This window comes from Babylonia areolata, chromosome 5 (assembly GCF_041734735.1).
Source record: "Babylonia areolata isolate BAREFJ2019XMU chromosome 5, ASM4173473v1, whole genome shotgun sequence".
In the NCBI taxonomy this organism is placed as follows: Eukaryota; Metazoa; Mollusca; class Gastropoda; order Neogastropoda; family Buccinidae; genus Babylonia; species Babylonia areolata.
The window spans coordinates 13,086,967-13,101,997 of NC_134880.1; the positions used below are offsets into that span (position 1 = coordinate 13,086,967).

The 15,031-nt window shown below is 39.7% G+C and overlaps 1 protein-coding gene across 1 annotated transcript; it reads left to right on the forward strand.

Annotated features, from left to right (window-relative positions):
• Window positions 1-9: 9 nt before the first annotated feature.
• On the forward strand, window positions 10-13,777 carry LOC143281942 (tetraspanin-3-like). The gene is made up of 7 exons (XM_076587253.1): window positions 10-170; window positions 5,767-5,958; window positions 7,338-7,412; window positions 8,896-8,988; window positions 10,781-10,939; window positions 12,293-12,376; window positions 13,329-13,777. Exons 1-7 carry the CDS (start codon window positions 111-113, stop codon window positions 13,425-13,427), a joined length of 762 nt encoding a protein of 253 aa, XP_076443368.1. The 5' UTR covers window positions 10-110; the 3' UTR covers window positions 13,428-13,777.
• Window positions 13,778-15,031: the final 1,254 nt, after the last annotated feature.

A 15,031-nucleotide genomic window follows, 5' to 3' on the forward strand; every position in this document is an offset into this window, starting at 1 on the left:
CCGAGTAAACACAGAAAGGACTTAAAACCACTGTCACCTCATTCGACCAGTTAATTCACCCTCGATCGTACATTTGACCTTTTCCAGTCGACCACCGAGCGAAGAGAAGGATGGGAAAGTGCACAACAACGACGAAAATATGCCTGCTGGTGATCAGTTTGGTGTTTTGGGTGAGTTTTTATTGTGTGAAAAGGGAACAGTGCGAGGGAGGAAATGTCAATCAATGATGTCATCGCTGACAAGCTGAGACTTCTGTTCCATTCGACGGCATGATCGGCCACAGGTCGTCGGTTTTCTTGTTTCAAGACAAAACTGGGAGTGTGTTATTATTGTAATGGATATAGAAATCGGCTGCAGTGACCACGTATATCGGGAGCTGAATACAGATTTGTCGTTCTATTAATAGCCTTGGGGTTAATTGGCGCTTAGCCCATTAACACATGAAAGACTGATTGTCGCTTTACAGTTTACTGATTTTCAACGTCATTTGCACATGGTGTCACACACACACACACACACACACACACACACACACACACACACACACACACACAGTTTACTGATTTTCCACATCATTTGTGCATGGTGTCAAACACACAGTGACACACACACACACACACACACACACACACACACACACACACACACATGCAGAGCCACCACCACCACCACCACACCACACTCACAGTCACATGATTGCTACATGACTCATGGAAACAGAAAGTCCGACAAAATTACTGAAAAGCAAAGGTCAAGCTTCATTCAGTGATCATGTTGTCATTGTGCTGTCAAACAGAGAAGTAGAACCACACACGCCTGTTGATAGAATTAGGCATTGAATTAGTGGTGCGAGTACATTCACTGTTTTGAATTCCCTAATGTTGAGTTACACACATTGATGATGCATACATGTGAATAAATCTTTTATGTTAAAAGCAAATAAAACAGGAAAACAGTTTTGGTTTTGACTTGATTGCATTACATTATTCTGAATCTCATTGGTGGGCTGAAGAAGAGGATCTGGAAAAAAAAATTTCTGGAAAATGTAGAGTTATAAATTAAGCCATCTTTGACACAGTACCAATACTGACTTTCAACTTCAACTCATATTACCTCATGAATGCTTCTTGATGTGGCATGTCTAGAGCTATGTTTAATATCAACTCCAAGTTACTGAATTGATAATTACTAAATTAGATACAGCCATGGTTTTGTTAAATCATTCATTTATCTGGAATGATATTTTGAATAAATATTGACTTTGAAAAGTGAGCTAACTGTTGTACAGAAACTGATTGGAAACAGTCTGACAGTGGCAGGGTGAAACTGAAATTAATAAAGCAGAGTGTAAATCAATAGTTTTACTGTTTCAGAGAGATAGATTGTATCTATGGGGTCTGCCAGACTGAAATAGGGCGAAAATCCGTCACTGGCTGGCTAGTAACCATGCTTAAAGATCTAGTGATCTGGTTTCCATGCCATCCATCCATCCAGTTTTGGTATCCATAGCTTCAGGGTGGTTTGGATGTTATGATACAGAGAGCTGGGGATTTGGATGTTACTAATACTATACATCTGGTCACAGGTCAGCATGACTGACATAGTCACAGGGTCAGTAGGCCAGTGATAACTATGGAGTAGAGGACCTTAGTAAGAGGAAGGAGTTTAATATGGCAGGAGAGAAAGGCTCACCAACTTTTTAAAAAAAAATTTTTATCATAATTTTCAAATTCAGAAATTTTACACATTCATTGTTAAGCTGCACCCAAGTTATTGCTTCTGCCAATTACACCACATAGGCTTTGAATTGATGAAGCAGCAGTGAACTCCATCATGTGTTGTACAAACCCTGTTTTAGCAGTATGAAAGGATATCACTAATAAATATCTGACATGATTGATAATAATGTTTCACAGATTAACAATCATAATCTATTTATAAACATCTGATCATACTTGATACTAATTGTTGTCAGTTGGCTGAAAAGGGAAGTCTCTTTATCTTGTTCTCTGTTTCTTGTTATTGAACTGACATGACTTGTCAGAGTGGATTTAGCACTACTGACAATTTTCTATGTTATTTGTGTGATGATATCTGCAGAAGAAACTGGTAATATCTTAAGACTTTGGTTCAGAGAATGAGGTCCAGTTAAAAAATGAGAGAACCATTACCACATTGTGACAGGTATATGACAGAGAAAATAACAACCATGATTTTTGGGTTAAGTAGCTTACTTGTTTTATTTTCTTGTTACATAATATGAGGAAAATATTTATTTAATGATTTTTTATATTGTGTAATGTAACATTTTTTGTCAGACAAAATTATCAAAAAATATCAGCCAAAATTATCAAAAAATATTATAAAGGAAAGAATAAAACAACCAGTTTAATCTGAAGCAAATTCAGGTAGACTACCGTAAAGGGAACAATTACTGAGGCAATTATGGCAAGAGGGAAAAGATTCAACAACTGGTGTCACCTCACATAGTTGATGAGACCGTTCTAGACTAGACTTTCAACACAGGTTTTGATGATAGAGCTGGAGAAGAAATGGACTGTCAAGATTATCTTGACATTAACGTAATAGATTGTGAGATAGACAGAACTGGTATTCTGTGACTGAAATGGTCAACTCCATGGAGTCAGAGGAGAAATAACCATTGATGTGATATTGGTTATATATGAGCTGGCTTGCTTTCTCAGTTACTGTTATGGGAAGGAGGTAGTGTGTGGGTGTGGGAAGAGGGGGCACCTTGGACTCCTCCAGTATAGTTGTACATCATATCAGTAGTTTGTGTGTTATCAGTAGTTTGTGTGTAATGTGATCAGCTGACATCATTGCTGTGTTCTATCTGTTGTTGATTGTTTTCCTTTAAAAAATGCAAAGCTTAGATAGCAAAGCCATAAAGTTGGCCCTAGTGTTCCGTTTCATACGAACACATTACAGTCGTATAGAGCTGCAGGAACACTACCTCTTAATGAATTAAGAAAACTAGCATCAGCAAAATATGTAATTAGAGCAAATGCTACAGAAAATTCTGTCAAAACTGAGATTAATATACGATCTGACAAACTTTTTTCGAAACGAGCGAAACCGAACAGAAATCTAGAAACTATTTCTACATACGTGTCAGATACTATTATTATTAATCAATCAAATGTTGATCCACAAAATGTTGCTCCGATTATGAGCACTTCACCAGTTCCATTATGGGAATTAGTGGGAGCAGCTTTTGACATTCAATATTATGACATTTAGAAAGATGAAAATCCCAATCTCGAGTCAAAACACACTTGTCTGAAACTAGTGAAAGTGAGTGAAACATACCCCCCACCACTTAAAAATATATACAGACGGTTCTGTTCTAGAAAATCAGTCTGCTGGTTCTGGATATGCAATTCCTGCTTTGAAAATTGAAAAGTCATATCATATTGGAAAGGGCTTCTCAATTTTTACAGCTGAATTAATTGCCATCCTTATGGCATTAACATATCTAATTGATCTGCCCCTAAACTTGATTAATGTTTTATTTTGTGTCGATTCAGAATCAGTTCACTGTATTCAAATGAGTGGAACTAATATTGGAATGTGCTGGATTCCCTCAGACTGTGGGCTTTTCTCTAATGAACGTGCAGATCATCTTGCAAAGCTTAGAGCTAAAAATTCTTTAAATGCAATTGAACTTCCTCATCGTTTATCATCATCAGAAATGTGTAATATTGTTGAAAGAAATTTGCAAAATTCCTTTCTGTCTTTAGAAGTTTTTACTTCTGCTTTATTAAATGTTAAAAGAACTGGCAGGGCTGTTAAGAGCATGGCATTTACTGATTTAGGTTATTACTAAATGCCCCATACACAAAATATTGTGAAAATATTGAATGCATTTGCAAGGGATGTTTAACGGTAGAGCATGTTTTAACCCGCTATTTAGTAATGAAACCTGTTTTGCCTCCAGAAATTATGGAACACGTGGTACCAGTTTCAAATGTTAACATTTTTTGGAAAAAGTTATATATTTCAAACTGTTCTTTATTAAAGTTAGCTAGTTATTTGTTAAATAGTCCAGTTGGTTGTTTATTGTAGGTCCCCACATGAACCTTTTTTTAAAAAAATCATCTACAGAAGAAGTGCATACGATAGTCTTTTTTTTTTTCTTTCTTTTTTTTTTTTGTCCAAATCCTGCCTCCCCCTCTCACACACACCCTTCCAATATTATGATTTTCTTTCTCCAATCATTGACACTCACCCTCTCCATTTTAGATTTTGTACTCTATCTTTTCCACATTCTGTTCTCTCTCTCTCTCTCTCTCTCTCTCTCTCTGTCTGTCTCTCTCTCTCTCTCTCTCTCTCTCTCTCTGTCTGTCTCGCTGAGTCTCTCTCTTTCTTCCTTTCTTAGTCCCCTCCCCCCCTTTCCCCAACCCAAACCACCCCCCTTTTCATTCGAATGCACAGAAATGTCGATTTCTAATTAATACTAACAATCATTATGATAGGAATGATGATAATCGAAATAATAATAATAATTAATAGTCATTTATTTTCAGTCTAATATCATCATCTTAGATGAACAGACTATAAATAAATAAACGGAACGGATCTATCTGTTGTTAATGGACTGACACTGACAGTTAAAAGGTGCAAGTTTGGTTTACAGCTATTATAAGTCTGGCATTTCAGGCACATGCCTACTCTGTACTCATGGTGGCACATGCACACACGTAGATCTATATATTATATACACATGCATGCATATGTTTACACATTCGGGCAGGCAGGCCTGTACACATACACACTTGGACTTGGAGTGTGAACATGTGAAAGTAATAATGAAACTGAGAGAGACCAAAGCCTTTTATTAGTTTTAAGGTTTTAAACAGCTTGGAGTAAAAAGTAAATCTAATGCATTTTTTGCTTTCTCTGATTTTGAGAAAAGAAAAAAATTCAAGTGCCAAAAAGTAAAGTTCTAATCTTGTAGAACTTTGAAAAACTGGGTATAGGGTCATTATTTTTGCTGTGCTCAGTTCAAAATTTGTCCATCTGTGATAGAATTTTTATCAAAGCTGCATGAAACAGTGACTGTGTGCAAAGGTCTCACAATCACATGATCAGATTCCTCATGGATTGATGGAAACATGGGAGACGACATGATAATTAGATTTATACACTTAACAAGGTAAGGTTGTCTTGATTTTTAAATGCACTTGTGTGTTAAGTGCTTTGAAATTAAAGTAATTTGTTCTATGATATATATAATATATATATATATATATATATATATATATATATATATATATATATATATACTATAGATTGAAACATTACATGGTTCCATTTGTAATTATAATGTAGACAAGTCGCCTTTTCAGAATCAGTTAGATGTTGAACTTCTGATCCAGTGTGTTCATCATTTACACTTGGTCACACTTTCTCAGCCAGCATGTCCTACCCGTTATTAGGGTTCAACTCCAAGGTTCCATTTCAGTGTGGTGCTTCATAATCATCCTTGAGAGAGGCACTTTACTCTAATTTTCCGCACTTTACCAAGGTGTGAATGAATTCCTGACTTGGCTGGGAAACGGAATGAAAGGGTTAGACATCACCGACAAATGCAAAGCCCTAGACACTGGATATGAAATTCACTGCCCAGAACACGGTGGCTGTAAAAAGCTGTCGGACCATAAACTGACCTTTCTTAAGCAAGCCTTACACTTACACATTGTATTCATGCCACCTTCACCATGATTCTATGTAATCTGTTTCCAGGGCGCAGCAGCATCGCTGTGCTTCATCAGCTCCTGGGTGTACCGTACCTACCATGACTTTGATCACCTGACGGAGTCAACCTTGACTCTGGTGCCTGCCAGCATCGTGCTGGGCGTGGCCATGTTCATGTTCCTCATTGGTCTACTTGGCTGCATCGCCGTCTGCAAAGAGAGCAAGTTCCTTCTGTCCTGTGTAAGTCAGCAGTCAGTCAGCACAGAGATGGAAAAAAACCTTCATCACCCCAACCTCTTCCCAGCCTGTCTGTCATTCAGATTAGTTGATCAACTTGATGGATCGTAAATGAAGTTGATATAATGATATTGATAAATGATAATGGGTATTTATAATACATTCTTGTTCTTCCTATGCACCATAGTGCTGACAATTATTTGAATTAACGTCATTATGGGGGGGGAAATTGCATTTATATACATGGGGCACTGTAATCAATACTTACAACCAAGACAAATGGACTTTGCCAGTGACAAACGCACACACATATACTTACACACACACGTATGGGCGTATACATGCAAATGGAATATGCCAGTGACAAAGCACACACACACATGCTATATACTTACACACGCGCACGCACGCTTTCATGCATGCATGCAGAATGATAATGAATTTGGTGTCATATACTGTACCATGTCAAACTGATGCTGTAACTAAGTTAAGGAACAATAAGAAGAAGAATACCATGTGAGAATTATGAAATTGAACAAAGCTGCCCATTACCTTTTGATGTGTCCAGTTTAAGTTAAAAATTTAGGTAATGCTCCTTCATATGAAATGCCAGCAGATATAGAATATAATCATAAACTATAAATTGTAAAAAATGAAAATGAAAAATCAGTGAACCACTGTTGTTTCACAGTGTGCTTCTTTGTTATAGAACTTGGATGTTAATGTTTGTGCTTGTTACATAATATTAGGGGGGGGGGAGGTTCTTCACTTCTTCCTCTCTCTCCCTCATTTCTCTGTCTTTTCTTGAACTCTCAGAAATCTTGGTTAGTCACTTTCTCATTATCTCCCCACTCTCTTTCCTTCTTTCAGTCACACTCTGTCCCTTTAGTTTTTCCCAGCAGTTTGTTTTTATAAATGATGGATGTGAACCCTGCATCCATACAAGTCTGCTACGTACATCTCAACATGTCACATATGTGTAACAGCAGGCATCCGCTTTTTCCCAGTCTCTGGATCTTGTAGTTGGAACAACCTACCTCTTTCCAAAATAGCTAATCCATTCCCTCACATTTTCAACCCATTTTCTTCTCAAATCCTCCATGATAGAGGGTCTACCTATAGATCTGTATGTGTATTTTGATATGTTTTGTTTTTCTTCCCTTTCTTTCATAATTATGTATCATTGTATGCATATGAAAGTCGTCAGTGAAAGTGCTTTCATTAAATTTGTTAAAATTATTTTCACTCAAGCTTTTAGTTTGTTTTTGTTTTTTTTACTTTTTTTTTAATTTTGTAAATTCATTTAATAGTATTTGTATTGTTATTATTATTTTTGTTGTTGTTATTGTTGTGTTATTGTTATAATCATTATATGTGTGCAGTATTTCTGCCTGATCCTGGTGGTGTTCCTTGGTGAACTGGTGGCTGGAGTCCTCGGCTATGCCTACCGTGTGGAGGTCAGTATGTCTGTGTGTTTGGTGGAGCGCTTAGAGACATTTGTGTGTGTGTGTGTGAGTGTGTGTGTGTATGTGTGTGTGTGCTGTTGAATGGTTAGAGACGTTCTTGTGTATGTATGCATATGAATGTTTGTGTTGGGGAGGGGTTATATGTTTGTGTTGGGGAGGGGTTATACTTATAGATGTTTGCTCATGTGCATGTACACACACATGTGTGTTTAGGGTCAGAAGTGTGTGAGTACATTGGTGCATGCATTTTTGCGTGATCTGGATTCATTAGATCTGCTCGTGTGTGACTGAGAGTGAGTACATGTACATTAAAAGAAAAAGAAAGAAAAAACTCTTAAAATTATGCACATCTGTGTATATGTGTTTAGTGAAGAGGGAAGTATCTGTCATATCTATAGGCATTTGTGTTGATGGAAGAAGGGCAGGAAAAATGTGGTGCTCTGTATGTATACCAGTCAGTATTGGTGCTTGTGTACACATCTCCTTGTATTGTAATGTATGACTTTCATATCACAACAGATTTCTGTGTGAAATCCAAGCTGCTTTCCTTGGATTATTCTTCCGAATTTTGCTAAAGACAAATCTCTTATTGCCTTGGGTACCTCTGCGTTCGCTAAATGCAGGACCTCCACTTATTGTTTCTTTCGGAAAATTAGCTCCCAGAACCACTTAAGGTCCAGTTGAAGGGGAAGGGCTTAAACTCATCTTTTTTTGTGCCTGGAACGTGAAGGTATGTCTGTATCGTGAATATGTCAGGATGTGTGTTGATGGTCAAAGTGTAAAAGATGATTGTAATCATAGGGCTGACATCAACTGTGCACAGTGTCCATTTACAATTCTGTGGTTAAGTTAAGAGAACAGCACAGTAAATGATGTTAAGAGAACAGCAGGGTAAATGTCAACATGTACATATGTTGGCACCATTATTATGTTAGACAATGAATACAGAAAGGAGGTCAATTCCAAGGGAGGCTACTAGCCGCATCTACTTTCGATTTCTCCATTTGGGTGTAGTAGTATTTTCCACAGGACTTCAGCCTGACCCATGCTTGAGTCATCACTAGTGGGTCACCATATTGTATTTTAGATTAATCATAATTTTAGGGGTGGGGAGGGGATTCCTTTACTGATTGTAGAGGTGCGTCTCATAGTGTTTGTTGATGATTGTGGTAATGGTGGTGGTGGCAGTTGTCATAAAGAAAAATACCCGAACCATCTGAAGAGCAAAGTGTATCTGTTCAGGGGAAACATCTGTGGCTTTTCCTGACAGTGAAGACGTTGACTAGAATGAAGCACATGCTGATTATGTTGAAGCACATCTGATGAAGATAATAGGGCAGGTTGTGTCTATTTGTGATGACCGTTACAAAAAAAAAAGGTGTCTGTGATGATGGCAATGATGATGGTAAAAACAGTGACCATAACATTGACAGCGATGTCTGTGATGGCTGTGACCCTTGACCCCTGTGTTCAGGTGGAGGATGCTGTATCTGATGGACTGACCAAGGCTGTGGACCGCTACAACGAAACTGTCATGAAGGAACAGATTGACTTTGTGCAGACACAGGTATGGCCCATACACTCCTCAAACATACCACACCACAGCAGGCTTCACACATAATGTTTTTAAAGGTTTTAAGAATTTGTTAAAAAAAATTTTAAAAAAAGATTTATAATTATAATGAGAATGATGATAATAATAATCATAATGATAATGGTAATAAATAGATAAATAAACATGCTTGTTCTAAGTCCTTAAAGGACTTTGAAAAAATGACACAGGTTTATAAAAGTTGTTTTTTGTTTTTTTAACCTTAGTATGTACTGATAACCAAAACTATATATATACATCATTTTTTGTCAGTGACATAGCATAGAGCTCTACGAAATGTGCCAACTGAATTTGATTTAAAAATAAATATTATGCTTTATGAAAACTGAATCCAGAAAAAAAAAAAATCATTGTGGCTGAAATGCTGGCTTTTAAAATGTAATGCATTTCATCTGGGTTCCTACACGTTTTGATTTTTTTTTCATTGGTTGTTTTTTTGGGTTTTTTGGGGTTTTTTTTTTAACAAACTTTGTAAATTACCTGATTAAAAACCTGCATGAACCATGTACAGGAGAAGACATTTCAACAGGACACACCTCAGAAGGCAGAGGATATCGGTCATTACACACTGATGTGCATTATTTCACTTAGGTCTGCAGTTCATTGCGCTTTTAAGTGTTAATTAATACAGTCAGATATTTTGTATTACATATCTGCTTGAATTATTACACATGAAAAAGTGCATATATCATCATCATCATGTGTCATTTATTAAGTAGATGTAATTGAACAGAGATTGTCAAGTTTGCACATGAGTCAACCAGTTCAGTCATCATGTGCAGTAGATGAGTCTCTTTTTTTTTCTTTTTTTCTTTTTTTTTTTTATCCTGGGCTGTACTTCACACACTCGCTCGCATACTGTACAAGTGGGGTTTTACTAGTATGACTGTTTTTACCCTGCTGTTCAGGCAGTCAGCCTCAGTTTATTGGGGTGTGTGCGTTGCTGGGTATGTTCGTGTTTCCATAACCCACTGAACACCAACAGGCATTATGGGATCATTCATTTGATGTTTTGCATGTGTATGCACATGAAGGCAGTTCAGGCAGTAGCAGGTCTGTGTAGACCTGGGAGATTGGAAAAAAATCTCCATTGGAAAAAATCTCCATCCTTGACCACCAGTTGCAGCCAGGATTCAAACCCAGGACCTCAGATTGAAAGTCCAATGCACTAACCACCCACCTGTAACGCCCTATGTGATGTTGATGATTGTTACCTTGGACTTAACTTGGGAAAAGCTACTATCTACATCACTACATGGGGACGTATGTAAATGTCCTCCAAAAAAAAAAAAAAAAGAAAAAAAAAGAGCAGCCACAGCTGTATTCTAATTTTCTTTTTCTAGATTTTACTTGCCTCTGCTGTCCATAGTGAATTTATTACCATCTGTCACAAGCTGATTGAATATATCATGAATGCCCTATTGTTCTCACTCCTAGCCTTTTTCAAATTGGTTGTTAGATTTTATAGGTATCCTAGTTAGCTGCATTTCAGTTTACTAATGGCTTCTCTGAACTTGACAGAAGGAAAGTATTGTCAGAAATTTTTCAGTTGATTTGTACAAAGCATTTCAGTTACAATCAATTATGACAGTGATTTACTAAACTCCAGATCATTAGTGAAATGCTGATACTGGATTGTTGTACTTGTATACTGTGTACCCTGTTCATTAGGGGCAGTGGCCTGACATGAATGAACTATAAACTAGCCATCCATCAGAGATGTGTCTAACTGTGTGCCCTTCACCAGCTGCACTGCTGTGGAATCATCAACGCCTCAGACTGGCAGGAGTCCCCTGCATGGAGCAAGGACCACAGCAACACGGTGCCCATATCATGCTGTGTCAACCAGACCAACGCCACCTTCTTCTGCAACACCACCATCGGCTCCACAGACATCTATAATGAGGTACTTAGTGTCAGGTGTGGTGATGTTGGTGGTGTGTGTGTGACACTTTGTGTGTGTTCTTGTTGCAACCCTGTCATTGGCTTCAAGGACATCAGTAATGAGGTACATAGTGTCAGGTGTGGTGATGTTGGTGGTGTGTGTGTGTGTGTTCTTGTTGCAACCCTGTCATTGGCTTCAAGGACATCAGTAATGAGGTACATAGTGTCAGGTGTGGTGATGTTGGTGGTGTGTGTGTGTTCTTGTTGCAACCCTGTCATTGGCTTCAAGGACATCAGTAATGAGGTACATAGTGTCAGGTGTGGTGATGTTGGTGGTGTGTGTGTGTGTTCTTGTTGCAACCCTGTCATTGGCTTCAAAGGCATCTATAATGAGGTACATAGTGTCAGTTGTGGTGATGTTGGTGGTGTGTGTGTGACACTTTGTGTGTGTTCTTGTTGCATCCCTGTCATTGGCTTCAAGGACATCAGTAATGAGGTACATAGTGTCAGTTGTGGTGATGTTGGTGGTGTGTGTGTGTGTGTGTGTGTGTTCTTGTTGCAACCCTGTCATTGGCTTCAAGGACATCAGTAATGAGGTACATAGTGTCAGTTGTGGTGATGTTTGTGGTGTGTGTGTGTGTGTGTGTGTTCTTGTTGCAACCCTGTCACTGGTTTCAGGGTCATCAATAATGAGGTACATAGTGTCAGGTGTGGTGTTGTATGTATTTGTATGTGTGTGTGTGCGTGTGTGTCTGTTTATTTTGCAACCCACAATTTGTTTTGCATCCACAATGAGGTACATAGCACTGGGCATGTCAGATGTCATGAAGTGGTGTTGTGTTTAGTGTGTGTTTGTGTGCATGTCTTTTTGTGTGTGTGTGTGAGTGTGTTCTTGTTTCAGCTCTTTTCAACAGCTCCAAGACATCCACAATGAGGTACACTGCATTGGGTGTGTCAGGTGCAGGGTGTGTGTGTGGTGTAGAGCATGTGTGTATGTATGTCACGTGTGTTCTTGTTGCAACCCAGTCATCGGCTCCAAGAACATCTATATTGAGGTACATAGCACTGGTTGTTGGCTGTTTGTGTTGCATGGTGTAGTGTGTGTGTGTGCATGTGTGTGTGAATGTGTGTGTGTGTGTGTTCTTGTTGCAACCCTGTCATCATCATCACCTCCAAAACATCCAAAGTGAAGTACCCAGCCTTGAGCGTGTAAGATGTGGTGGTGTGTGTGTTTGCTTGTATGTGTTTGTGTGTATGCTTGTGTATGACATATGTGATGTTACTCTCTGAGTGTGCATGTGCACATGCGTTTGTGTGTGTGTGTGTGTGACACACATGTGTGACATGGCTGACACAGACAGTGACGATGTTGCAGGGCTGCCTGTCATCACTGGAGGACAAGTTCACCACAAACCTGGTCTACATCGCCAGTGTCACCATCGCCTTCGCTCTCATCCAGGTACCGCTCTCTCACCTCTCTGTCTTCTTCTTCGTCCGTAGCTTGAAACTCCCACTTTCACTTGTACATACACGAATGTGCTTTATGTGTATGACCGTTTTTACCCCACCATGTAGACAGCCAAACTCCATTTTCTGGGGTGTGCATGCTGGGGTATCTTCTTGTTTCCGTAACCCACTGAATGCTGACATGGATTACAGGATCTTTAGCGTACATATTTGATCTTCTGCTTGAGTATACACACGAAGAGGGTTCAGGCACAAGCAGGTCTGCACATATGCTGACCTGGGAGATCAGAAAAAATCTCCACCCTTTACCCACCAGGCGCCGTTACCGAGATTCGATTCCACGACCCTCAGATTGAAAGTCCAACGCTTTAACCACTCAGCTGTTGTGCCCAGCGACCCCTCTCTGTCAGTGTCACATCCTTGTCTGTCCTCTCTTAGTCTTTTTGATTCCTTCAGTCATTGGCATTCTATGTATTAATCATTTGTTTTCTAGGTATCGTTCATTTTGCCATATTTTAATGCATTTACTTTATGTCCCTGGTTTCCATACCTAGGGTAAGCTCTCAAGGCACAATCAGTGTGTTGGGTTTATATGTAGGTCAAGCATCTGTTTTTTCTTTTTCTTTTTGAACAGCAGATGTTGTGTGGCGTGTATGGATCAGTCCAGCATGCTTTGACACTCCTTTGAAACTGAAACAGAAACAGTACTAAACTGTTCAAGGCAAAAAAATAAATAAATAATGCAGTTTGGAACTTGTATCATCTGCAGTTATATATATAATGCATTTATGCAGCACAAATTAAAGTTATGAAAGCAATATTGTACAACACCACCACGACTATTACCACCACCACAACCACCACCCCTCCCCAGAAGTGTAATGTAGCAAACGATGTCCAGTTAGAAATGATCCATCACTTTTCCCCACCTGTTGCTCCTGCAGATCCTTGGCCTGATCAGCACCTGCATCCTGATCTGCCGTACAAGGGAGGTGAGGTACGACCGACTGGAGAACGCTCAGCGAGACGGCCTGCGGGTCTGAGTGCAGGGGATGGGACGCCCCTTCTTTCTGCTGACCCGACCACCAGTCCCTCCTCTGCCACCCTGGCAGGAGGAGTTGTCTCTCTGTCTGTCTGTCAGTGTGTGTGTGTATCACCATCACCGCCAAAACACTGCAAAGTGGGTGACTTCAAGAACAACAACAACAACAAAGAAACGGGATGTGTTGTGAACACTTGTGTGGTGATGTGAGGTTCACTGTTCTTTTCTTTTGTCGCTTTGTCTTTGTTCCTTCTCTCCTCACTGTCTTCATTCTCACTCTGTTGCTCTCTATTTCTGTCTGTCTGTCCCCTTCCTTTCCTCCCACCCCTCATCCCTCTTCCTCTTCTCTCTCTCTGTCTCTCTCTCTCTCTCTCTCCTCCCCCCTCTCTCTCTGTGTTGTTTCTCTTTTTCTAACCACCTCTCCCACCTCCTGTGCCCAACTCCTGCCCACTCCCTGTATTTCACAGTCCCCTCTTTTCTCCCCCCCCCCCCTCTCTCTCTCTCTCACTCTATCTCCCTCCCTCTCTCCCTTCTCCTCCCTTTCTTTCCCCCACTGTCCCTCTCTCTTTCTCTGTCTGTCTCTGGCACTTTCCTTCACTCACCAACCTGTCACAGCTTCAGGTGAACATGAAGTATTGGTGTGACAAGCACCCTACCCACCCACCCTGTAACCGTCTGATTTTAGTTTGAGTTCAAATCGTGCCTTGGGCAGTGTATTTCTGTTTGCAGTAACAAAAACAAAATTATTTTTTCCTTTTTTTAAACTGGTCAGGGGTTCGATTGATGCCTGGGCAACCATGCTTGGGTCTCCACAGAGGGAACTTAAAGCTCCATAACAAAAAACAGGTTGAGCAGTGTTTGTGAGGATTTGGTTTGAGGTTGAGCAGTGTTTGTGAGGATTTGGTTTGAGGTTGAGCAGTGTTAGTGAGGATTTGGTTTGAGGTTGAGCAGTGTTTGTGAAGATTTGGTTTGAGGTTGAGCAGTGCTTGTGAGGATTTGGTTAGAGGTTGAGCTGTGTCCGGATTTGATTCTGTTCCCGCTGTCATAAAGATGTGTCCGGTGTTCATGTCACATTCATCCTTTGGAGAGGCCTTGGGCCAAGGTTTCAAAAGCCAGTCTTAGAAGCTAGCCTTAAGAATTTTCCTTTATCTGTAAAATATGCATAGACTCTCAAAAAATAATAACGCTGAGCAAACAGAGCGCTGCTTATGCATTGTGGCCCCTGGTTGTGTTTGCACGAGCTACCTTAGCAGCACTAAATTTGCTTAGTGTTAAGAACATTCCTTAGTCTGTGGTATTAGCATTGATTTAGGAAGGAAAATCTTTAGCGCTACGCAACTCGGCCAAGGACCTCATGCTATGGGAGTGACCCAGCGTCCTGTATTTCTTCATGAATCCACTTTCACAACCACTTTCTTCACCTTCACCCTGTCGTCGTCTTTTTTCATGGTATACATGCTGGGGTTTTTTTCACCTCCCTAGGTTTGTTTTTTTCTTTGTGCCAAGTTGTTGTTCAGTGTACTCTGAGTGCATGCTTAAGGAACTCTCACTCTCACTCACACACTCACTCTCTCTGTCTCTGTCTCTCTCTCTCTATTCATGTAT

Coding starts and splice junctions, on each gene's coding strand:
- LOC143281942 (XM_076587253.1), top strand. CDS start 111: ATGGGAAAGTGCACAACAACGACGAAAATATGCCTGCTGGTGATCAGT. Junction 5,959..7,337: donor GCAAGTTCCTTCTGTCCTGT/GTAAGTCAGCAG, acceptor ATATGTGTGCAG/TATTTCTGCCTGATCCTGGT. Junction 8,989..10,780: donor TTGACTTTGTGCAGACACAG/GTATGGCCCATA, acceptor GCCCTTCACCAG/CTGCACTGCTGTGGAATCAT.